This window comes from Cucurbita maxima, unplaced genomic scaffold (genome assembly GCF_002738345.1).
Source record: "Cucurbita maxima cultivar Rimu unplaced genomic scaffold, Cmax_1.0 Cma_Scf00002, whole genome shotgun sequence".
Lineage (NCBI taxonomy): Eukaryota > Viridiplantae > Streptophyta > Magnoliopsida > Cucurbitales > Cucurbitaceae > Cucurbita > Cucurbita maxima.
In genome coordinates this window covers 7039529-7062593 of record NW_019272018.1, presented here as the reverse complement: position 1 = coordinate 7062593, position 23065 = coordinate 7039529, and the positions used below count along the sequence as shown (strand labels likewise).

General features: G+C 37.7%; 4 protein-coding genes and 1 non-coding gene across 7 annotated transcripts; 2 read left to right on the top strand and 3 right to left on the bottom strand.

Annotated features, from left to right (window-relative positions):
- The first annotated feature begins 208 nt into the window (after positions 1–208).
- On the top strand, positions 209–2931 carry LOC111466038 (argininosuccinate synthase, chloroplastic-like). 2 transcript variants are annotated; one of them, XM_023110602.1, is made up of 8 exons: positions 209–333; positions 625–760; positions 930–978; positions 1088–1270; positions 1494–1568; positions 1641–1826; positions 2063–2151; positions 2230–2931. In XM_023110602.1, exons 2-8 carry the CDS (start codon positions 648–650, stop codon positions 2780–2782), a joined length of 1248 nt encoding a protein of 415 aa, XP_022966370.1. In that variant the 5' UTR covers positions 209–333; positions 625–647; the 3' UTR covers positions 2783–2931. The 2 variants fall into 2 exon arrangements, with proteins under 2 accessions (XP_022966370.1, XP_022966378.1); XM_023110610.1 differs by lacking the exon at positions 209–333 and having other exon boundaries at positions 607–760.
- A 1602-nt stretch (positions 2932–4533) lies between these two features.
- On the bottom strand, positions 4534–4650 carry LOC111473154. The gene has a single exon (XR_002715576.1). It is a non-coding gene; the product is annotated as a U5 spliceosomal RNA (small nuclear RNA).
- A 762-nt stretch (positions 4651–5412) lies between these two features.
- On the bottom strand, positions 5413–10515 carry LOC111466023 (probable aspartyl aminopeptidase). Its single transcript, XM_023110576.1, has 11 exons — positions 10275–10515; positions 9776–9911; positions 9452–9530; positions 9179–9381; positions 8968–9034; positions 7927–8034; positions 7566–7721; positions 7221–7394; positions 6399–6473; positions 6180–6320; positions 5413–5832 (listed from the first exon to the last, which is right to left on the bottom strand). Exons 1-11 carry the CDS (start codon positions 10498–10500, stop codon positions 5611–5613), a joined length of 1587 nt encoding a protein of 528 aa, XP_022966344.1. The 5' UTR covers positions 10501–10515; the 3' UTR covers positions 5413–5610.
- A 729-nt stretch (positions 10516–11244) lies between these two features.
- Positions 11245–15566, bottom strand: LOC111466015 (probable aspartyl aminopeptidase). The gene is made up of 11 exons (XM_023110562.1): positions 15315–15566; positions 14819–14954; positions 14599–14677; positions 14316–14518; positions 14108–14174; positions 13454–13561; positions 13148–13303; positions 12808–12981; positions 12116–12190; positions 11897–12037; positions 11245–11722 (listed from the first exon to the last, which is right to left on the bottom strand). Exons 1-11 carry the CDS (start codon positions 15532–15534, stop codon positions 11504–11506), a joined length of 1578 nt encoding a protein of 525 aa, XP_022966330.1. The 5' UTR covers positions 15535–15566; the 3' UTR covers positions 11245–11503.
- Positions 15567–16556: 990 nt separating this feature from the next.
- LOC111472570 (mitochondrial pyruvate carrier 1-like) lies at positions 16557–22500 on the top strand. 2 transcript variants are annotated; one of them, XM_023118186.1, is made up of 5 exons: positions 16557–16961; positions 17113–17238; positions 17335–17389; positions 17507–17634; positions 22273–22500. In XM_023118186.1, exons 2-5 carry the CDS (start codon positions 17146–17148, stop codon positions 22306–22308), a joined length of 312 nt encoding a protein of 103 aa, XP_022973954.1. In that variant the 5' UTR covers positions 16557–16961; positions 17113–17145; the 3' UTR covers positions 22309–22500. The 2 variants fall into 2 exon arrangements, with proteins under 2 accessions (XP_022973954.1, XP_022973945.1); XM_023118177.1 differs by having other exon boundaries at positions 16558–16961; positions 17089–17238; positions 22273–22499.
- Positions 22501–23065: the final 565 nt, after the last annotated feature.

Below are 23065 nucleotides of genomic sequence, written 5' to 3'. Positions count from 1 at the left end.
CTTTATTTATTTTCAGTTCCCAATTACTTTTTTTATTTTTTTTTATTTTATGGATTATAGTGCTCCTACTTGTATTAATTTTCCTTTTTTTTTTTTTTATGGATAATAAATTATGTCGATTTATGTAAAAATTATTTATTTTTAGTTTTTGAATTTTTTTTTTTTTTTAAAAAAAAAGGGGGAGTTTTTTCGTCCATAAAAGGCCCTCATGCAGCCGGTAACCCTTGAGATTGTAAGTTGCTTGAGCGAGATTCCCGACTCGAGTTTCTCCCAAGCTTGCTTGCTGCTTTCACCCCCATCAAGCGATTTTCATTTCTCTGCCATTCTTATTCGGTATGCAAATGCTTCTGACTTTGTTAATTTTTGCGTTCCATTTTAACAATTTCCCCACGTTGCTTTCGTCTTCGAATTTCATTTTGCTTTCCTTTATTTTCTCTCTACTTGATAATCTTTCGCCGACTTTCCCGCGCTTAGTCCAGAGAAATTAGAATCGTTTTTACATTCCAAGACGATTCTGTTCTGCTTCACTAACTCGGTTTTGTCGTTTTGATTTGATCATGGTGCACTTTAATCGTATTTTGAATCGACAGAACCATAAATCGCTGTTTTTCCTTGCAATTGCAGTAATTTAAGACGTTATTAGAGAGATGGGAGAAGCTCACGCTATGTGTAACATCGGTGTGGCGCCCGCTAAATTGAACAAAGTTGTCTTAGCGTATAGCGGTGGCTTGGACACTTCTGTTATCGTACCGTGGTTGAGGTGGGTGGCTTTTCTTTTCTTTTTTTCTCTTCACAGCCAAATATTTGATGGCGGCTATCAAGTTCTTCGACTTCACCTGCATGCATATAGATGTAGTTCCTCTTCCCAGTTTTGAAATCGTTAATGGCGGTATTGTGTTATTTTGACATTATTCTCTGTTTCCCTTCAGGGAGAACTATGGGTGTGAGGTGGTTTGCTTCACTGCTGATGTTGGGCAAGTACGTTTTGAGTTATCTGTATCCATGGCTGGATCATTAGTTTATGTTTTCCGTAGATTTGGATATTTGATTCCATTTTGTTGGCTTATTACGAATGTGAGATATGCAGGGAGTGATGGAATTGGATGGTTTGGAGGCAAAAGCGAAAGCAAGTGGTGCCTGTCAACTAGTTGTGAAAGACCTGAGGGAGGAATTTGTAGAAGAATATGTGTTTCCTTGCTTGCGCGCTGGTGCCATTTATGAGAGGAAATACTTGCTTGGAACTTCCATGGCCCGCCCTGTCATCGCCAAGGTTAGATCCCACTTGATCTCCTCTGCTGGAAGCACTTTCAGTTGTACGAAAGCCAATAGTTCATAAAATTTACAAGCACTTTTTGATGGGTCGGCCAGTTTTTTTCTTCTAGTGGTCTGCTAAGAAAAGAGATTCCTGCTTTCTTTACATGTATTTGATTTGGTTCGTCTTTTTCGTCTGCTTTGAAAGTTAATAATGGAGGTTATGGAGATACATTTTGCAGGCCATGGTGGATGTCGCCAGAGAAGTTGGCGCCGATGCCGTTGCTCATGGTTGCACAGGGAAAGGAAATGATCAGGTCTGCCTGATTGCCATAGTTTTTTTCTTTGAATATTCTTAAGGAGAATCTCATATTTTTTATTGGGTGCAGGTACGATTTGAACTCACGTTCTTTGCTCTGCACCCCAAACTTCGGGTTATAGCTCCCTGGAGAGAATGGGACATTACAGGAAGAGAAGATGCCATTGAGTATGCGAAGAAGCACAACGTGCCCGTCCCTGTCACGAAGAAATCGATATACAGTCGGGACCGGAATATTTGGCACCTTAGTCATGAGGTAATGGCAGCCGGTTGGTTTTACTTGTTAAAAGTATATTATTCCTTACCGTATATATTGAATTTGGTTGTCATTTAGATGCTGAACTGTATTGTATGTTTGTGATCATTTTCTTTTTTGGCTTGAACAAGTGGTGGGCATGAGGTTTGACAGTATGCTGCCAGCCTGACTTGTGGCTTTTTGGCTTTGAGACTTGTCTGTTGTATTCATTTCTATGTGTATTCATGTGATTGAAGGGTGATATTTTGGAAGATCCTGCTAATGAGCCAAAGAAGGACATGTTCATGATGTCCGTCGATCCCGAGGATGCACCGAACCAACCTGAGTAAATTTCCTCTGTTTTTCTTGACTCAATTCCTCTATGCAACTGAATTCTAATGTTTGTGATGGTTGTTTACTGCAGATATGTGGAGATCAGTTTTGTCTCAGGACTCCCTGTTGCTGTTAACGGGAAAAAGCTGTCACCAGCTTCCCTTCTCGACGAGCTCAACAAGATCGGTGGGAAACATGGCATTGGCCGAGTCGACATGGTCGAAAATCGTCTCGTTGGCATGAAGAGCCGTGGTGTATACGAAACCCCAGGAGGGACCATCCTATTCACAGCTGCGCGTGAACTGGAGTCCTTGACACTCGACCGCGAGACAATTCAAGTCAAGGACTCACTGGCCCTCAAGTACGCGGAGCTGGTGTATGCAGGGCGATGGTTCGACCCACTCCGGAAAGCCATGGACGGTTTCATGGAGAAGATAACTGCAACAAGCACAGGAACGGTCACACTCAAACTGTACAAAGGCTCCGTGGCCGTGGCCAGGCGCGAAAGCCCGAACAGCCTGTACAGGCAAGACATATCGTCGTTTGAAAACGGGGATGTGTACAACCAAGCTGATGCTGCTGGATTCATCCATCTGTACGGGCTGCCAACCAGAGTCCGAGCAATGCTTGAACAAGGAATGTAAGAAGCAAAGTGAAAGAGTTGGTTGCTTTAATGCTTTGAGTGATGGAGAATAAGAAAGGGGTCTTAGTGTTTTGGTTCGTAGTCAATGTTTATTACTTCTCTTCTCCCGCCGCCCTGAAAATAAGAAGACGTTTCAACTTCTGTATGGTATTTTCCAAAGCAAAACTTAGACTCCATCGTTTAGTTACAAGTCCGGAGGAGGAGGAATGCACGTAATTGCCAATTAAAATTTTAAAAAATAAATAAATAAATAAAAGTGTTATTTGTTGGGGTATGGCTATGGACCATTGCATGAAATGCAGTGCTGAGTCGGACAGAATCATTGCCCACCATCTCTTTCTACCATTGGCTAATAATATTTATTGTGCCAAAGTTGACCATAATTTGGAAAGCTATAAATAAAAAAATAAATATGAAATCACTACTCTCGCTTTCAGTGTCTGGTGGAGTTTAATTGGTGAGGGAATCCATTAATACTATTTATTATTTGTTCCATATTTGAAATAAATTTAAAAAAAAATGATTCACTTTGTCTAAAAGTGATGCGTTCAGATACGTTCTATCAATTTCCATTCAATTAAAAAAAATGATTCACTTTGTCTAAAAGTGATGCGTTCAGATACGTTCTATCAATTTCCATTCAATTTTTAGAATTTAAATTTATGGTTAGTTTGACCATATATCGTGAACAATATATGATTCTCTAACTTTTGGATCTTTTTTTATCTCTACTTTTAGGGAAATCAAATAAATTTCCATACTTTATTGTGTGGAAGGGATACAATTTGGAACACAGAATGTACTTCCACACAATCATATGCATATCCTACTCATAATATCATATTAATATCAAATATGGAATTTGCGTACTTAAAAAAAAAAAAAAAAAAAAAAAAAACTTTTTCCCTTGTTTTATTTGTTCATATATAGGAAGTTTGTGGAGAATTTATAATAATAATTTTATAATATAGTAATGGTAATGGCATTTAACTTCTACGTTTGTAATTTAACATTGACCAAAAAATAAACATGTGAGCGTATCATTTAAGACCTTATCAATTTCTATTTTATAAATAATTTTAAGATATTGCTTTAGCTCAAGTTGCCATAGATCATTTGTTTTTCCATTTTGACATTTGAAAAAAAAAAATAATAATATTAAAGAAGAGCAAAATAGTCATCCACTCATCTTTAAATTTCAACGGATAAAGCTATAAGATTCTGCGACCAAAAGTTGTTAGATTCGGGTTGCAAATTGCATGAGAAAAGCTATTTGTTTGTTTCTTGTTTTTTCTATTCTCGAAGTGCAATGGACATTGGACAGCCATCTTTGAAAAAGTATACATATCTAAAATACATTTTAAAAAATAAGAATAAAAAAAGGAAAAACAATTTTGGACTCCCACCTTTTTGAAAAATTATAATTAATACGTTTATGCGATTTAAAAACAGTATAAATCTAATTAATTACGTCTGGCTTTATTAATTTTTAAATTGTATAAAAATATAAATCGAACTAAAGCTATAAATATAAGAATATATATAAATAAAATCTATGAACAAATAAATGAATTAAACATCGAGAGAAAACAGGAAGGCGAAAGAATAATGCATGTCTGGTAATGACAATATTATCTTTATACGGATGGGGCCCTACTGTCAACCATACAAGGTTAATAGAGGGATTAATTAACTAATGCATGTTGGACATAGACCGATTAATTAAAATTTTTTAAACTAGAGATATGTAGGACTTACCTCGAAAGGAAAGCCCTCCAAAAATAGGCGTATGCCGCTATGAGCGGCGAGCACACGGTATTCTTTAGTAAAAGGCGAAAGAATAGTTCGCTCTGCGCTCACCGCACGGCTCCGTGATTGGCAATAGGCCTTGGATGGTCAATTTATAGGTGTCTATCGTTTTCGCATCTTGGAGAGTTTCCGATGTGGGACAATTCCTACTTTCAACTCCCCTGGGTTCCCTTCCACGGCTTGTATACCAAAGTAAATTAAATCATGGCCATGGATTTACTATATATATATATATATATAAACTCGTGATCGGAAAAGAATCACAGGAGAATAAATCTAAAATTAAAATTAAAATTAATTTCATTAATATAAACTCTACCTAAAATCGTATCAATTCCATTTCAAGTGAAGACCATTATTTGGATATAGTGCAACACACATATCAGAAGGCAATATATGTTTTCAAATTGAATTCTATGGCTGCAAAATGGTTCCCACTTAACATTGATAGGGTCTGGTGGCCCCGATGTATACATTCCAATTCCTTCTTAATACCTTCTAAAGAAAATTACTTTTTGACGTCTTACAATTCTTCCCGTTACCTGAAAAAAGGAAGTAGATGGAACATGAATGAAGGATTGAATCGCTTCATGTCTTTTTTATTAAGATAAAGTTGAAAAGAATAATAAAAATCCAAACCAGAGAAGTATTTGACCTCATGTTTTTCTCTTCAATCATGAAAGAGAAATCTCTAGTTTTGTGTTTAAAATTGAAACATGTTTTCCAGAATCTGTAAAGAAAACTTCATAATTTATTGCGAAAACAAAAACACCAAAAATGTGAAAAAGCACCATCATAGATAGAGCCTTCTGCAATGCTTCGTTAACAAAAATATCCGTGGGGAAATCTTATACGATATTATTGATGTCTCATTGTTGCAAATAACTCGTTAGACAAGTGTGACACAGAAACATAACCCTAGTAACGGTATAAATGAGTACATTGTGCCAACTAGGTGGCCGCCACAAGAACACCCTACAGTCCGTTTATTGGAAAATGCCTGAGAAGATGAATACCATTCTACATATCGACTGTGATCTTCTGGTCAAGATTAGAGAACTCTTCGTAATAGGCCTTAAAATGCTCATATGAGTGGTCGACATCATCTGTAGCACACATTTCCCGAATACTGTGCATTGATAGCTGTGGTGCTCCAACGTCTACTGTTCGTATACCTACACCGCTTGCAAGAATGGGGCCGATGGTTGAACCACAAGCCATGTCATTACGAACCACAAAATCCTGCAAGAGTTGATGACCATTTTTATCATTAGAAATGATTTTCATATAACAATCCTATTCCTTCCAGAATGCAAGATTGTGCATGATTTACAACTGTTAAGTTAGTAAAACGTTACACTTAAAATTTATGAAGTCCAAAATATACAAGCTAGCAATGCAAATTTCGGCTCCTAAAAGTTTCCAAGCTTTTTTTTCACAGCGCTGATTTTCATTCCTCTTGAAGTGCGTAAAATGCAGTGTCAAAGAACAGGGGGTCTGTCGTCTCTTCCTACTCCGATAATTGAGCCCTAACTCTAAGAATATTTGATGCAATAATGAAAGGGAAAAAATGTGGAAACATAACAGACCTGAACAGGAATGTTATGATTCACAGCCAATTCCCTGAATATGAACGAAGTGATTGCATTGGTTGCGTATCGTTGATTTGCATTGCTCTTAATGACCAACCCTCCGTGCAACTTGGGCTGATGATTTTCTTCATGCTTATCCTGAAATTAAAGTTTGATATTAACACAATAAACATTATAACCTTCTGGAAAATACACAACAAAGCGGGATGACAGTACCATATAATTAGGGTGTAATGCATGCGCCATATCAGCTGAGACCAGGAAACTTCTCTGGATAGCTTTCTCAATAAGCTGAAGATAAACCAGAACAATGAAAGAAGTTCATAATTCAAGTCAAACTGGGTGGGAATCACAAATCAAGTCATACTCGTGATCACCTAGAGTAGACAATTTACGGCCAAATTCCTGTTAGAAAAGCATCATCCTAATATACGCTCTGCTCAATCAGAGTAACAAAAATTACGAAGTGAATGATTCGTTTAAGTTGGCATAGTTTCCCTCACCCTTTTTATAGAAACCAGGAACAGTGTAATATGTAAACTAATGTTTGAACGTCTGAAGATACATTCATGGCAATCCAATAGTTATAACTTATTCATTGAAATAGTCCTCAGAAGCCCTCTAAATCGTTGGGTATATATTAAAAAAAAGGACCCAGAAAAAGCATTTTGAGCTGAAAGAAAATGAGGGCAAGTAACGCTCGTGCTTGTTCTCAGTATAGATCAAAATTTTAACGCACCGACAAAGCTAGAGCCACAAATAAAGTTAGCTCTCCAGTGAGTTAGTGACAAGTAATTATCATGAAATCACCCCCTATTGCTTTTAGAGATCTCGAGAGAACAACTACTTCTTCAACTATCAATCAAGTGATAATTTTAGTTGGAAGCATAAAATGGTGTCGGTATATAAACCCACATGGAAATTAATTCTATTGGTGCAGATTTTGAAGGCCTAGGAAATAAAGTCATGCAACCGTAGTTATTGCTACAATCATCTTCAAACAAATAATCAGGAAAATATACAATGAGAAGTTAGTACCGAAAAGTCTGAGCTGAAGGAGTTTGTAATTCGTGATAAAGCATTAAGCATGGCGGGAGAACCAGCTCCCTGGGCTGAATTAGATCCAACCTCCTCATGATCAAACAAGGCCACCATTCTGACACCAGTCTCATGCTCAAGGCTTGTTTGAGAAGATGTACTGTCAATCAGCGCCTGATTTGTGACCAATGAAATAAAAGTAGGCGAAGTTAGAATATAGTCAAATGAAAAATCTGCAAAATCAAGAGTAACTAAATGTGGTTTCGGGGTGGATGCCAAAAATGATTTAAGCAGGCAGTTGACCTTCCACGTATGTTAAGAAAGCCACTGGCATATAATACAGACCTTCAAAGAGCAAAATGACATGCATAAATTATCGAGCCTTCCAGAGAAAATGAATTCCTTCTGGGCACCACCAACCAAACTTGGTTGCATGTCACAGGCTTGCAATTCAAAATCGCATATGTCATCTGGTTCACAGCCAAGCTGATTAGCAAGTAGCTGCACAAGACAAGGAAAAAAGAAATTAAAATGACCATGGAGCAAAAGTAGAAACGAGAAATGTCATATCTTCTTTGCTCAAACTTGTACTTCTATCATTATTTCTAAATTATTCCACCAAAATCCAAATGAGCAGACTAATAAACTAGATTAGAATTCACTGTTCAACCCAAAACACAAGTCTTCGCTTTCTGATTTTGTCTACCTGTAATAGAAGCGAGTGATGCTTTGAGTTATTAGGACTTGACTTCGATTCTGTTGTCTCTCCATTGTCTTGTACATCATTCTTGGTAACAACTTTATTCAATTCCCCCTGTGAGCACTCATATATTAGGGAGGAAAGATAATAAACTTATATAGGATGAAAAGCCAGACGAAGTTTTTGCTACAAAGATTTTCATACAAAATTTCAGCAATGAATACATAAAATATATCTTCTGTCATAAAAATGTTGTATCTGCAGCAATTAATTGATGTATATATAGATACATTTATATGTTTATACTTATATATATTTGAACATCCAGTAAAGAAAACTCTAATCAATTAGGATTTCTTGATTTATTGAGAACTGTTAGGTCGTGCACCATATAATAACAGAAATTATCTATGAAGTTGCATAAAAGAAACTGTTAGAAATGGGTGAGAAGACGAAACTTTATGGATCAACTAGGAGCATGTTGAAGGTAAACTGCTCCACTTACATAAGCCTAAATTTACCCAAAAACCTAGTCGATTCTATGTGGGAAATGTGAACAACAACCTACGGAAATTACAGCTTGTTTATTGGACTAAAATACACTGACTTTCAACGGTTCAAAATCTATGTATACATCAAAATAAAAAAGAATAAAAAAAAGATTAAAAACCATTTTTAAACTGAACTTGAATATTATTATAAAGATATCACACTTCACAGGTTATTCCACGAAGTCAAATAAAATTGGGTTTAGGTTGACGGTTCATACTAGAGAGAAAAAAAAAAAAAAGGTCAAAAACCACTTCCAGTGCATCTAAATCTTTCTTGGTTTGTTAGAGGTGTGAAGAGATACTGGTTAAGTAATCGCTCGCTCTACCAAGAGTCACAAACTCCAGTGCATGGTTCTAACTGCCTGACACTTGATCAACAAGTGGAAGCATTTACCTAGACTACACAAATATGGTTGTCAAGCTCACAAGTTGAACCAAATTAATATAAAAGAAGAAGGTATATGCTTAGTCTAAGAGAACACATCTAGATAATCACCTTAATACTTGTTGCCAAGACTGGGAGAAGATGACTCTGTGTGTTGACCTTAAATCCATCCGCGCCCCTTTTACAAGAAATAGAACATGAGACACTTAGTGATAGAAACTACAGGCGAAGCAAGCTCACAATAACTTTTCTATACACTAGCCAGCCTCACACCGTAACAATTAAACCTGTAAACAACACAAGGTGAATTCAGTAGGAAAACCTGTCCAAGTGAATCGCTAGTGTGGGGATCCTCATTATGGGATCCTCAACTCGAACAAGTCGATGAATATATGATACAGAACCATTTTTTTGTTCCTTTATAATCACCCTTCCTGCGACTGTTAAGTCACGATCAAACCATGTGTGCCACAATCCACCCCCATATGTTTGAACGCCAACTTCCAGATAACCACCCTTTGTTACCTGCACAAGATTAAAGAGTACTGAGCGGCAAGACATGGTGGGGAGTATCATATAAAAATGAAACGGATACCTTGGACACAGGCTTCAGTTTTAAACAAGGGCTGTCGGTATGAGCACCAACAATATGAAATCCATTCCCAGCAACATATCTAAAGAACACAGATTATCACAGTCAGCGAGGAGAAAAGACTAGAAATAGAATCAAGCACGACTTGGGGGTAGAATTTTCCTCTGCTTTAAAGTTTAATCATTACTCTACCAAATAAGATGTGGCCCTCCTCATTTCTACATTCGTAATTAGAAATAGAAAATAGAAAATAGAAAATAGTTTTCATATATTTCAAAGAACCTAAAGGCCATTCAACTCAGAACTAAGAGAATTCGATAGCCATACTTTTTACCAATCGCGAAGGCAACGATGGTCGAATGGTTTCTGGTAAAGAAGTACTTCTTTCCAGCTTCTAATTTCCAGTCCTCTCTTTCAGATACTTGTTCATATCCAACACTTCGCAGACGCTTCTTTGCCTCATCTAGAGCAATCCGAACATATAGAAACTATAAGAATATACATATCTTGGATAAAAATGATAAGCCAAGAGCTAGGTTATCGTGAAAAAATCCAAAAAAGTAAAAGAACATTTCCATGGAACATCAGTTAGCAAATCCAAACGTCAATACCACTGCAAACAACGGCAAGCTCGAATCAGTATGATCTTATCTTCAATAACAGAAACAACGAATAGGAAGTTCAGGAGGCGCGAATAAGAAGAGAACAACGATATCTCAGATTTCCGAGAAGAATTTCCTCAGCTGGCGAAAAAAAAAAAGGAGAGACGGATGTTCTGCGTGTGATAAAAATAGAACAAGAAAATAGAGAAAGTAGTAGGAGTTACCAACGGCGTGGAAAGCAGTCGGCGAAGCGTTTAAGAACTGGAGAAGATCATCCACAACAGAATTGCTCTTACTTTTTGCTTCATTCGTTGCCGCCATGTCTGAGATCTCGACTCCTGAGCTCCACTTCACTGTCTCAGCTTGCGTTGGCTCCAAGGAAGGAGCTGAAGGTGAATATAGATTCGCCGATGACGGATACTTGGGCTTGTGGCCTGTTAAATTCGACATGTCGTATCATTTCACCATTGGGCTCCCCCACCACGGATAATACGAGGAAAAGTGTTTATAAAAAATATAGAAATTATGCCAAGTACTGTTATTCTAATCTTATATTTCACAGATGTCATCTTTTAAGAATAATTCAGCTATAAAATGCCTCAAATTTCTGCAATAATTTTAATTTCATTTATACCCTTGCAAACTATGCATATCTTTATAGTGATTATACTATTGTGATTTAATGGATTCTATACTTTAAATACTCCTTAGTATCATTTGAATATCTTATATAAACCCCCAATTAACTAGTAATATTTATTTTCCCTTATTTATTCCCATCAAATAATAAAAAAGATATTATCGTATTTAGATTTTTCATATCTTGCTATTATAAGAGGAGAATAAAATAAACATTGAACTCTCGTACCCATTTGCTATAAAATAACTCAAATTCACTTTAACATAATTTATGAAAAGTATATCGAAAATGGTACAAGAATGAATATATATGAACACACAATTCATCGACGGATTTGAACATTTAACCGGTAAGTTAATGTACGTTCATAAATTATTCATGAAGTATACTTAAAATTCATCAATCTGCTGAAAATCCATCACTCGTGATGATAAAGAAATTATAACGGTCTAAAGAAATATAGTTCCTAACCAACCTGCTAAAAATTCATCAACACTCCCGACAACAAAGAAAGTATATCGTTCTAAAAAAACATACCATAATACACATTTCCATAGAATAATTTAGGGCTTCTTATTTTATTGATGTAATAAAGTTGCATAGGTAATGGAAATAGATAACCATGATCATAGTTTACATAAGCACTTACCCCTAACAACTAGTCGCCATGGCAGCATGGTTGGGTCTCTTTTATATCATGGGTCGCAGGTTTAAATTCCCACCCCTTATTTTAACATTCTCAAAGAGAGAAACTAGATGGAAGCAGATGCCCACGATTATTGAAAATTAACTAAAAAGGCGAGAAACAAGGTTCTAGATATCAACTGGGATCATAGGAAGAGTAGAGAACTCTTCATAATAAGCCTTGAAATGCTGATACGAGTAATCAACATCGTCTGTACCACAAACTTCTCGAATACTGTGCATTGATAGCTGCGGTGCTCCCACATCAACTGTTCGTATGCCTAAGCCACTTGCAAGGATGGGGCCAATGGTGGTACCACAAGCCATGTCATTGCGGACCACGAAATCCTGCAATACTCATACTCTTTTACCACTACCAAATGATTTTCATAACATAAGAATTAGCAATAAGAACTTAAAATCTTTGATTCTACTCTACGTTAATAAACTTTATTCCCTAAACTTTCACGTTCGTGTTCGTGGTGACATAGACAGCAACGCTAACGCTAAAATATAATGTACCTGGACAGGAAGGTCATGTTTTAAAGCGAACTCCCGGAATATGGTTGCAGTGACTGCATTAGTTGCGTATTTATTATTTGCATTCATCTTGATGACCAGTCCTCCATGGAACTTGGGCCGATGATTTTCTTCATACTTTTCCTGAGATGGGAATTTGATATCACCACATTAAAGATTGTGATACAAGAGAAAAAAACACAACCAAATGGGATGGCATACCATATAATTGGGGTGCAATGCATGCGCCATGTCAGCAGAGACCAGGAAACTTTTCTGGATAGCCTTTTCAACCAGCTGTAAACAAACCAGAGCGATGAAAGAAGTTCAGTTTAATTTCCAATAATATGTCAACTTGAAAATAAAACTTGTTTGAATTCTTAGTCAAGTTTCATAAACAAAAACTATATTTTCTTTAGTTTTCAAAATTTGGGTTGGGTTTTGAAAACATATATCAAAAGTGGATAACAAAATAAATAAACCGATTGTTGAGGATTATTAGGAGTGAGTCCCACGTTGGCTAATTTAAGGAATGATCATGGATTTATAGGTAAGGAATACATCTTCATTGGTATGGGGTCTTTTGGGGAAGCCCAAAGCAAAACTATGAAATCTTATGCTCAAAGTGGACAATATCATACTACTCTGGAGACTTGTTAGGAGTTATTCCTAACACCGATTACATAACAAAGAATCTCAGAAGTGAGAGAGTGTTTATAAACTTAGGTTTTAAATGATTATCAAATGAGGTCTTGGAGGCCTAAGGACACAAATCAGAGTAATTATATGATATAGTAGTCGAGCATCTATCAGTAACTCGATTTTGGAGGCCTAAGGACACAAATGAAAGTCTCAACTGACATTTTGGCTCAAAACAAAAAAACAAGGAAAACGAGCAAGGAGAAGTTGAATACCGAAGGTAATGGGCTGAAGGAAGTCGTGATTCGTGATAAAGCATCATGCATTGCTGGAGACCCAGCCCCCTGGGCTGAATTAGATCCAACCTCCTCGTTGTCAAACAGGGCCACCATTCTGATACCAGCCTCATTCTCAAGGCTACTTTCAGAAGATGTACTGTCAATCAATGCCTGATTTGAAACCACTTACAGGAGTTACAATGATACCAAATTAAGAACACACTGTAAAAGTAAGAGCAACTAATATGTGCCATGTGTTTTACACTTCAAATCCTTTTTTGAAGCACTTGAAAATTCATTCTAAACAGACCCTTAAGCAAGCCGGCATAACAAATACCTTCAAAGAGCAAAATGTCATGCATAAATTATCGAGCCTTCCAGAGAATATGAATTCCCTCTTGGCACCACCAATCGCACTTGGTTGAGCATCACATACTTGCAAGTCAAAATCAAATATGTCATCTGGTTCACAGCCAAGTTGCTCCGCAAGTATCTATTATATAAGACAAGTAAAAACATCTTATCTTCCTTTCTCTAACTTGTATTTCTATCATTATTCTCAAATTAATCCACCAAAATTCAAATTAAATTGGTCTCAAGTGTTCAACTCAAACACAAGTCTTTGCTTTCTGATTTATCTTACCTCTAACAGAAGCAAGTGATGCTTTGAGCTAGTAGGAGTTGACTTCTGATCTGCATGCTCTCCACCATTTTGGGCATCATTTTTGGAAACAATTTTATTCAATTCCCCCTGTGAACACTCATTTATTAGAGAGAAAAGACAAGCATAAACTTATACAAGATGAAAAGGTAGACGGAGTATTTGCCCAAAGATTTGTATGCAAAGCCCCCACTAACAAATATTGTCCGCTTTGGCTCGTTACTTGTTGTCGTTAGCCTCACAATTTTTAAAACGCGTCTACTAGGGAGAGGTTTCCACACCCTTAAAAGAAATGCTTCGCTCTCCTCTCCAACCGATGTGGGATCTCACGATCCACCTCCTTAAGGGCCCTACGTCCTCACTGACATACCGTTCGGTGTCTGGCTCTAATACCTTTTGTAACAGTCTAGGTCCACCACTAGTAGATATTGTCCACTTTGGCCCATTATGTATCGCCATTAGTCTCATGGTTTTAAAAACGCGTCAATTAGGAAGAGGTTTTCACACCCTTATAAAGAATGTTTCGTTCTCCTCTCCAACTACTGTGTGATCTCACATTCAACAACAACAACAGCGTGCGTGAATGCTAGAACTGATAATTGGACTGAAATACTCAGATTTTTCACCGTAAATCACCTTAATAGTCGTGGCCAAAATTGGAAGAAGTTGCGTCTCTGTGTTCACCGCAAATGCAACTGCATCCCTTTTCACAAGGAAAAAAAGAAGAATAGAAATACTCAACGATAAAGCAAGCTAGCAAAAACTTCCCCAAGTATAATTCAGCCTCAGGCCATAACAAGGAAGCAAGAAAAGGCAAATATTAAGCTAAATTTAGTAGAAAAACCTGTCCAAGTGAATTGCTAATGTGGGGATTCTCAATATGGGCTCCAAAATTCGAACAAGTCGAGGAACATATGAAACAGAACCATTTTTCTCTTCCCTCAGAATCACCCTTCCTGCAACTGTTAAATCCCGGTCAAACCATGTGTGCCACAACCCACCCCCATAAATTTGAACACCGACTTCCAGAAATCCACCCTTCGTAATCTGCACAAGGTTCAAGTACCTTGAGTGGCAAGACCATCAAGAAAAGTAAAAGCAAAAACTCGATGAAAATGCATGATTACCTTGCTTATAGGCTTCAATTTCAAACAAGGGCTATCTGTATGAGCACCAACAATATGAAATGCATTCCCAGCAACGTATCTAAAGAAGAGTACAAGACCGTAATCAAGTCATTGGCAATCAAAAATGCTAGAAAAATAGAATCAAACTCGAATTCGGTAACCATACAAATCGAAAATTATGAAATCGGAACCACTGCAATTATGAAATCGAGAACCCTACTTTCTACCGATCGCGAAAGCGATGATGGCGGAATGATTTCTGGTGAAGAAGTACTTCTTGCCGGCTTCTAATTTCCAATCCTCTGTCTCAGAGAGTTGTTCATATCCCACTACTACCAGCCGCTTCTTTGCCTCCTCTGTAACATTCCGCGGCAGATTTTTAAACAATAATATTTCAATTTGATTTCAGTGGTAGATAATAATTATCCAAATTTATAAACGTAATATTATTTAATATTTATCTTTAATTTAGTTCAATAATTTTAAAATTTTAAAACTAAATAAATTATGCATCGTGGACTAAAGTCCAAAGTTAAATAGCTGCCAACCTCCAGCCAGTCAACCACGTTTTAAGATATTTAATGAAACAATAATGATTCCTTCCAAACTTGTAAAACTATAAAATACCAACTTTCTTAATTACAAAAAACATTTAAACATAAGAAATTATGAATTTAAACTTGTAATGTATGATTGGGAAACGGAAGGGAAGTTACCAACGGCGTGGAAAGCAGTCGGGGAAGCGTTCAAGAAGTCGATGAAATCAGAGGCTACAGAAGAATTGGTTACACGATTTGGCTTCGCCATTGGCGCCGCCTGCAACAAGCTGCCCTGCCACTGCGCTTCCCTGCCTTGTATTCTTGTGTTTGTGTATGCGTTTCTGCTTGTCCGCAGCCCATTAATATAACACCACGACATGGACCACGCTATGCACATGGGATAATGTTTATGCAAGACGAAAGCTACGTCATCGGTCATCCGATGCCGTTCGTATATCACTGGATAAACATCAAACAAAAAGCCTCAACACACGCATGTCTCCTATGGATTCAAATATTTTACTACCTTTTATTTTTATATATTATACCACCAATAATGAAGTCCGTGCCGTTCTTTTTATAATCATAATGTGCTTCTTGCTGGCATTATTAGTATAAATGACCTATGAGATGAGGAGGTAGTTGGGAGAAAATTTTCATCCTTTTATGATTATGAAATTTTAATGTTTTTAATTCCACACGGAAGAGTATGTATATTTTTTAATGTTTTCAAAATTATTTGAGTTTTATTAATACAAAGTTGAGTATTATTACACACACAAATATAATCATTTAATTATTTTTAAAATATTTTAAAATATTAATGTTAAAAACTTTTTAAAATGAATTAAGGGTATTAAAAAAAGGTTTTAAAGAACATTTATTTAAACAAAATACTAGTAAGTAATAATTAAGAGCATGGTTGATTTTTTTATTTTTGTTTTTTCAGACGTAGTATTAATAATTTAATTGTCGTTTTCCTAAAATTGGGGATATTTGTAATTTCACAGTCAGCTTTTGGTGGGGACCGTTTTTATTATGGACACGTGTCTATTGTCTTTAAGGCCGTGATATCCAATGGGCAACGTGTACAATTATGCATTGGGCCGAAAGCTCTCCATTGGGCTTCCAACGGATGGCCCGTACCTTCTTTTTTTTTCTTTTCTTTTTTTTATAACAAATAAAATTTATTTAAAAAAATAAAGCCGTGACAAAATATCTTTCTTTATTATTCCATACTATATTGCCGAAGGGAAAAGCGTCTTAATCACATTTTTTTTTTTTTTATAATGAAAAAGAATTATTTTTTTATACGAACCAAGCAACTTGGATCATTTTTAAAAACTAAATTAAAAAATATACATAACGTTGGGTATGAAACGATAATATCATATTATGAATATGCTCTTATCTTTTTTAATATTAGTTGGCAGAAGTTCCCAACAAACCCGTAAGCACTATCGTCGTTGCTATCCGCAATCCCCGCCAAATAGGCTCACAAAAAGCATGCTCCTCCGCACCGCGCTCTCGTTTGCACCACCGCCGCCCAGCCATTCCCACCTTCGTCTTCAAGTTCCTGATCCTCGCGATGGTTCCACAGTCTCAGGATTAGTGTATTTGCTTCAAGATATTCTTCTCTTTTGCTCTGTTCCTCGAGCGGCTCTGGCAATTTGCGGTGGAGATACCTAATCTTCGATCGATCAATTTCGGTCGCAATCAAGTCCAAATTCACGGATCAAATTTTTTAATCACGAAATTTCCTATTCGATTACGCATTCACTCGTCAGATCAAAGTTTATCGCGTAGGGGAAAGTGATAGCGATGGTAAAGATTAAGAAATCGATTTCTTGCTCTTCTTTCTTTCCTTTATTTTATAGCAATTTTAAGGATACATCCTTGGACCGACTTTCGTAGATTTGCCTATTGCTTTTGATTTTCTTTAATTTCTTAGCCTGCGTGCGATTTTCATTCGTAGCGGCAGCCAAAGCAATAGTTCGAGGCGGCTTCGATGTCTTCGTTCCGAGCGTTCCTCAACAGTCCTGTTGGCCCTAAAACAACTCATTTTTGGGGACCTGCTGCAAACTTCGGCTTCGTGGTTGCTGTATGATCTGTTAATCTGATATTACAATATCTCGAGTCTTGATTTCTCATCTTCCTTTTTCAACTTCTTCTCTGTCTGTGGTGTCTTCAATCGCAGGGGCTGGCAGATGTGAAAAAGCCAGCCGATAAGATATCCGGCAGAATGACGGCAGGTTCAAAAAATTTGTGCTGTTCATGCTCGATTTTACCAAAATAAGTTATGTTCCACGGATGAACTTTTTTGAATATAATAAACAAGAAATTGTAACGAGTGTGTTGATGATCTGCAGTTTTGTGCCTCTATTCGTTGTCAGGCATGAGATTTGGATATATGGTTCGGCCTCGGAATTATCTGCTTATGGGATGCCATGCCGCGAATGAAACTGTTCAGCTCTATCTTCTCTCCCGTTGGGCGATGGTGTGAATGTTTGATTAATCCACCACACCCAAATGGTGGTGAGAGTTCTCTTATTTATAATCATTTACAGAATACAGAAATAAGGTAAATTACAAATAATAAGGAAATAGCGATAAAAGGAAAGAATAATAAATGAATACAATATATTTGCATTTAGTAAAAGAGAAAATATGGTAACCCGTAATGTAAGGCAAATATCTAGATATTTGCCTTAATGAACGGTCAACTATCCTTAACACCCCCCCGCAAGCTGAGCGTCGGATTTGAACGAACATGAAGCTTGGATCTGAAAAATTCAAAGAGAGGTCGAGAAATACTCTTTGTGAAGATGTCAGCAACTTGGAGATGAGAGGGTACATATTGTGTACGAAGTTTGCCAGCGATAACAAGTTCTCGAAGGAAATGATAATCTAGTTCAACATGCTTGGCCCGCTTGTGAGAAACAGGATTAGAGCTCAAAAAAATAGCACTTTTGTTGTCACATAAGAGTAAGGGCTGCTGTGAAATAGGGACCTTGAGGTCATGCAAAAGATGCGTAACCCAAAGAAGTTCAGCAGCAGTTGTGGCAAGAGCACGATACTCAGATTCACAGCTGGAGCGTGATACAGTAGGTTGCTTTTTGGCACTCCAAGAAATGAGATTGTTACCAAGATAAATAGAATAGCCGGATGTAGAACGACGAGTATCGGGACAACCAGCCCAGTCAGCATCCGAATAAGCGACTAGCGTACTAGGAACAGTGGATGGACGAAAGATAAGACCAAAGTGGAGTGTTCCTTTGACATAGCGAAGAATACGTTTGACAGCAAGAAAGTGATCTGCAGTAGGGGCATGCAAGAATTGACTGACAGAATTGACAGCATAGGCAATATCTGGACGCGTGATAGTCAAGTACTGAAGGGCGCCAACAAGAGATCTGTAGAGAGTAGGATCAGAGAAAGGAGAACCATCAGCAGTCAGGTGTTGAGAAACAACCATGGGAGTGTGAACTGGTTTGCTATCGAGCAACTGAGCACGAGTAAGAATATCTCGAGCATATTTTAACTGACTGATAAAGAGACCATCAGGAGTGGGTGAAGCTTCAAGACCAAGAAAGTAACTGAGAGAACCCAAATCTTTGGTAGCAAACTCAGAATGAAGCTTGCGAGTAAAGCTGTTAATAAGAGATGAGTTGTTGCCGGTAACAATAATGTCATCAACATAAAGAAGCAAATAGATAAGGTTAGATTGCTGATGAAAGACAAAAAGGGACGTGTCAGCGCGACTACAAGAAAACCCAAGTGTGAGAAGAAATGAGCTAAAACGCTGAAACCAAGCACGAGGAGCTTGCTTTAAGCCATAGAGAGCTTTCTTTAATAGACAAACATGCTTTGGAAATCGAGGATCAACATACCCAGGAGGTTGTTCCATATGAACACGTTCAATAAGCGTTCCATTGAGAAAAGCATTCTTGACATCAAGTTGTCGAAGAGGCCATTTATTTGTGACTGCAATAGAAAGCACAACACGGACAGTGGTAGCTTTGACAACTGGACTGAAAGTGTCAGTGTAGTCAAGACCAGGAACCTGAGTATAACCTTTGGCAACGAGACGAGCCTTGAAACGCTCGACGGATCCATCGGGCAAATATTTAATACGAAACACCCATTTAGAGCCCACGATGTTGGTGTTGGCAGGGCGAGGAACCAAAGTCCAAGTATCATTTTGTTGTAACGCTCGAATTTCTTCATCCATGGCAGCCACCCAAGCAGGATTCTTAGCCGCAGATTTGAATCCTTTTGGCTCAGTGGATGCAAGAAGAGCAGAGAGAAGTCCAGATGAGCCCAACATACCAAGATTTGCTGGATGACGAGTCTTGAATATACCAGCTTTGGCGCGTGTGATCATAGGATGAGTGCCCAAAGAAGAGAAATCAACAGGAGGTTCAATAGAGGTTGAATTAGAAGTCGAGGGTGACAAAGTGGAACCTGCAAGAGAAGTATCAACCTGCACAGACTCATCTACAAGGTCAGAACAAATATCACACGGGGATGAACTGGATTGAGGAATGTGCGGTGATGAAGTGGTAGGGGGGGATGAATCAATATGATGAAGATGTGGTTCCAAGAAATTTGAAATAGGAATAGTGGAAAGAGGTTGGGCTTGGGAGCTAGGGATAGCAGGAAAGTGAGTTTCATCAAATTGAGCATGGCAGGTGATATATAGCTTAGTGGTGGCGGGATCAAGACAGCGGAACCCTTTATGAACAGGACTATAACCCAAAAAAATACAAGGAATGCTGCGGGGAGAAAGCTTGTTAGGCATATAATCACGCAAATAAGGATAAACACGACAACCAAAGGGATGAAAATTGTCATAATGTGGAGTGTAGCCATAAAGGAGTTCAAAGGGTGACTTACCTCCAAGAAGTGGAGTAGGCAACCGGTTGATAATATAAGCTGCAGTGCTGAAGGCGTCAACCCAAAAACGAGGAGAAAGATGAGAGTGAAAGAGAAGGGCCAAGCCAGTCTCAGTCACATGACGATGTTTTCTCTCAACACGACCATTTTGAGCAGGTGTATATGGACAAGAGAGTTGATGGTGGATGCCAGAATTACGTAAATGAGTTTTGAAACAAGTACTAGTAAATTCGGTACCACCATCGCTTTGAAATACCTTGATACGAGAAGAATATTGATTTTCCACAAATTTTTGAAATTGAAGAAAAATATCAAAAAAATCAGATTTAAATTTTAAAGGGTAAAACCAAGTGAATCGAGAATAATCATCAATAAAAATAGCATAATAAAGAAAACCCGAATTTGATTTGACGGGAGAAGGACCCCAAAGATCACAATGAATAAGATCTAACACATGAGACGACCTACGTTCATTGCGGGAATAAGGCAATCGATGGCTTTTCGCAAGCTGACAACTATTACATAATGATGGAGAAGGCAATAAAGACGTAAGAGAAAGATGACCTTTTTTATTTAAAAAAGAAATAACAGAATGATTCACATGACCCAGACGAGCATGCCATAAATCATATGAAGCACGTAAAGATTTGTTTTTAAGGGCTGAAATAAAAGCAGAGTTGCCGCGCTCCAGCACATATAGCCCTCCATCTCTTTTACCGGTTGCCACCACCCTTCCTGTTTGATGATTCTGGATAGTAATAAGATTATTAGTAAATGTAACGGAGAGAGGAAAATCAGACGTTAATTTACTTATGGAAAGAAGATTTTTAGTGAGGTGAGGGACAACCAAGACATCTAATAAGTGAATATTTGGAACAGGAGAAAGAGTACCGATGTGGGTAATGGGTAGGGATGCACCGTTTCCTACAATCACAGAGTCCTTACCCGTGTAATTTTTAGACTGATCCAGAATTGATGGGTCGGCAGTCATATGGGCCGAAGCTCCAGTGTCCAAAAACCAATCAGCAGCATCGGGTCCAGCAATAGAACATGACGTGTTAAAGGCTTCAGCAAGGTGAGCATGAGAAGAATCAGGTCGAACATACCGTTGGTTGCAGCGGTCAGCATAATGGCCCTCTTTGCGGCATATTTGGCAATGAGGTGGTCGACGACCCTGACTTGAGTGGGTTCGTCCTCGATTAGAAGAGTTGTTTTTGTGAGAATAAGAACGACCTCGCTGATTGGTAAAGGAAGCAGGGTGACTTTCATGGGTGCGGCCACGATTAGTGGCTATGAATGCTGTAGGAGTGGAGTCAGAGGACTCAAGGGAGCGCTGGAACAACTCAAAACTTTCAGTTTTAGAGACTAGATCTGCAAAACAGGGGATAGGGGTGAGAGCCATCTGAGCAGTAGAAAAAGCTGAAAATTCGGTGCCGAGTCCACGAAGGAACCAATGCACTTTATCAATGTCCTCGACGGGTCTGCCAATGGCATGAAGTTGGTCACAAATTTTTTTGAAGGCACGGGCATACTCAGCAACAGGTTTTGTGCCACGTTTCATCAACTGCAAGTCATCCTTGAGTCTCAGTTCACGAGCTTTTGACTGATGGCTGTACGTAGTTTCCAACGCAAGCCAAACATCACGTGCAGTAGAGAGACCAACGACAACAGCCATGGCTTCCTCAGTGAGAGAGGAGAGCAGGAGACAGAGAAGTCGTTGATCGGCTGCTCTCCATGCCAAATATTTGGGGTTGAATGTTGAGGAGGTTTCTGGTTCAAAGCGAGGTGGTGGAACCATAGTTCCATCGACATAGCCCAGCATGTCTTGACTCTCAAGAAGAGGGAGAAGTTGGCTTTTCCAAAGAAGATAATTGGAGGAAGAAAGTTTGATGGTGATCATATGGATTAGAGTATTGAAAGGAAGAAGATGATAACAAGATTCGGAAGCCATAGAGAAGAAAGGATCAGGGTTGTTAAACCGAAAGGGCTCTGATACCATGTGAATGTTTGATTAATCCACCACACCCAAATGGTGGTGAGAGTTCTCTTATTTATAATCATTTACAGAATACAGAAATAAGGTAAATTACAAATAATAAGGAAATAGCGATAAAAGGAAAGAATAATAAATGAATACAATATATTTGCATTTAGTAAAAGAGAAAATATGGTAACCCGTAATGTAAGGCAAATATCTAGATATTTGCCTTAATGAACGGTCAACTATCCTTAACAGATGGGAACGAGGAAGAGTGTCAATTACAGCAACGAGTAGCTTCCTCTTCGTTTCAATGGCGGTATGAACATGATTATTCCACTGTTGCTGTTTCGAATCACTGTTGCTTATGTGTTACACCAATACCAATCCCCCATAAACAAGTAGCCTTAAAAAAGAAAAATGCTCTGCTCATTTTGAATATACTGATAAATTCAACCAATTCAATCTATATAGTCAGTGCCTTTTAATTTCATTTACTTGGAACAATATCATTCATGGTTCGCTATTGAATACAATTGGTCAGTTTTTATCTCGACAGCTTAAATTTGTATCAAATTTAATAGTAAACTCAATAAATGCTGTAATTAATGTTTTCTACAACTAAGTTAGAAAATTAATCCTAAACAAACAAATGAATCAAATCTGTTTAAATAGCTTGACCTAAATGCAAAAATTTGATAATAAAAATATTAAAGCAAATTAATCACAACAATCATACAAATAAAAAAATGCTTAAATATTGATTCAAACGATAAAATTAATTGTATGTAAGTTAAAGTGTTTAAAGATTGTAAAATTAATTGTGAAATAGAGTCGTGTTTAAGATTTTTTTTATTTTTATTGAACCAACTTCTAACTTAATTTTTAATTTTTATTAAGATCATAATCAAAATTAAAGAAAAAAAATTAAAAAAAGAATAATGACGAAAGAGAGGGACGCCAAATCCAGCACATCGTCTTGCTGCCGTAAGAAGTCTAACAGACACGTGGTCGACGTCCCCATCAAACTTTCCTCATTCGCGGGTAAAACAAA

Excerpts from the sequence above, each read along its gene's own strand:
- LOC111466023 (XM_023110576.1), bottom strand. The coding sequence starts at position 10,500 with ATGTCGAATTTAACAGGCCACAAGCCCAAGTATCCGTCATCGGCGAAT. Across the intron at positions 9,382-9,451 it reads AACTGAAGCCTGTGTCCAAG|GTAACAAAGGGTGGTTATCT; the intron begins GTATCCGTTTCA and ends AATCTTGTGCAG. Across the intron at positions 9,035-9,178 it reads CTAGCGATTCACTTGGACAG|GGGCGCGGATGGATTTAAGG; the intron begins GTTTTCCTACTG and ends TTCTTGTAAAAG.
- LOC111472570 (XM_023118186.1), top strand. The coding sequence starts at position 17,146 with ATGTCTTCGTTCCGAGCGTTCCTCAACAGTCCTGTTGGCCCTAAAACA. Across the intron at positions 17,239-17,334 it reads ACTTCGGCTTCGTGGTTGCT|GGGCTGGCAGATGTGAAAAA; the intron begins GTATGATCTGTT and ends CTTCAATCGCAG. Across the intron at positions 17,635-22,272 it reads TTCTCTCCCGTTGGGCGATG|GGAACGAGGAAGAGTGTCAA; the intron begins GTGTGAATGTTT and ends CCTTAACAGATG.
- LOC111466038 (XM_023110602.1), top strand. The coding sequence starts at position 648 with ATGGGAGAAGCTCACGCTATGTGTAACATCGGTGTGGCGCCCGCTAAA. Across the intron at positions 761-929 it reads GTTATCGTACCGTGGTTGAG|GGAGAACTATGGGTGTGAGG; the intron begins GTGGGTGGCTTT and ends GTTTCCCTTCAG. Across the intron at positions 1,827-2,062 it reads TTTGGCACCTTAGTCATGAG|GGTGATATTTTGGAAGATCC; the intron begins GTAATGGCAGCC and ends ATGTGATTGAAG.
- LOC111466015 (XM_023110562.1), bottom strand. The coding sequence starts at position 15,534 with ATGTGCATAGCGTGGTCCATGTCGTGGTGTTATATTAATGGGCTGCGG. Across the intron at positions 14,175-14,315 it reads TTAGCAATTCACTTGGACAG|GGATGCAGTTGCATTTGCGG; the intron begins GTTTTTCTACTA and ends CCTTGTGAAAAG. Across the intron at positions 13,562-14,107 it reads TTTTGGCCACGACTATTAAG|GGGGAATTGAATAAAATTGT; the intron begins GTGATTTACGGT and ends GAGTGTTCACAG.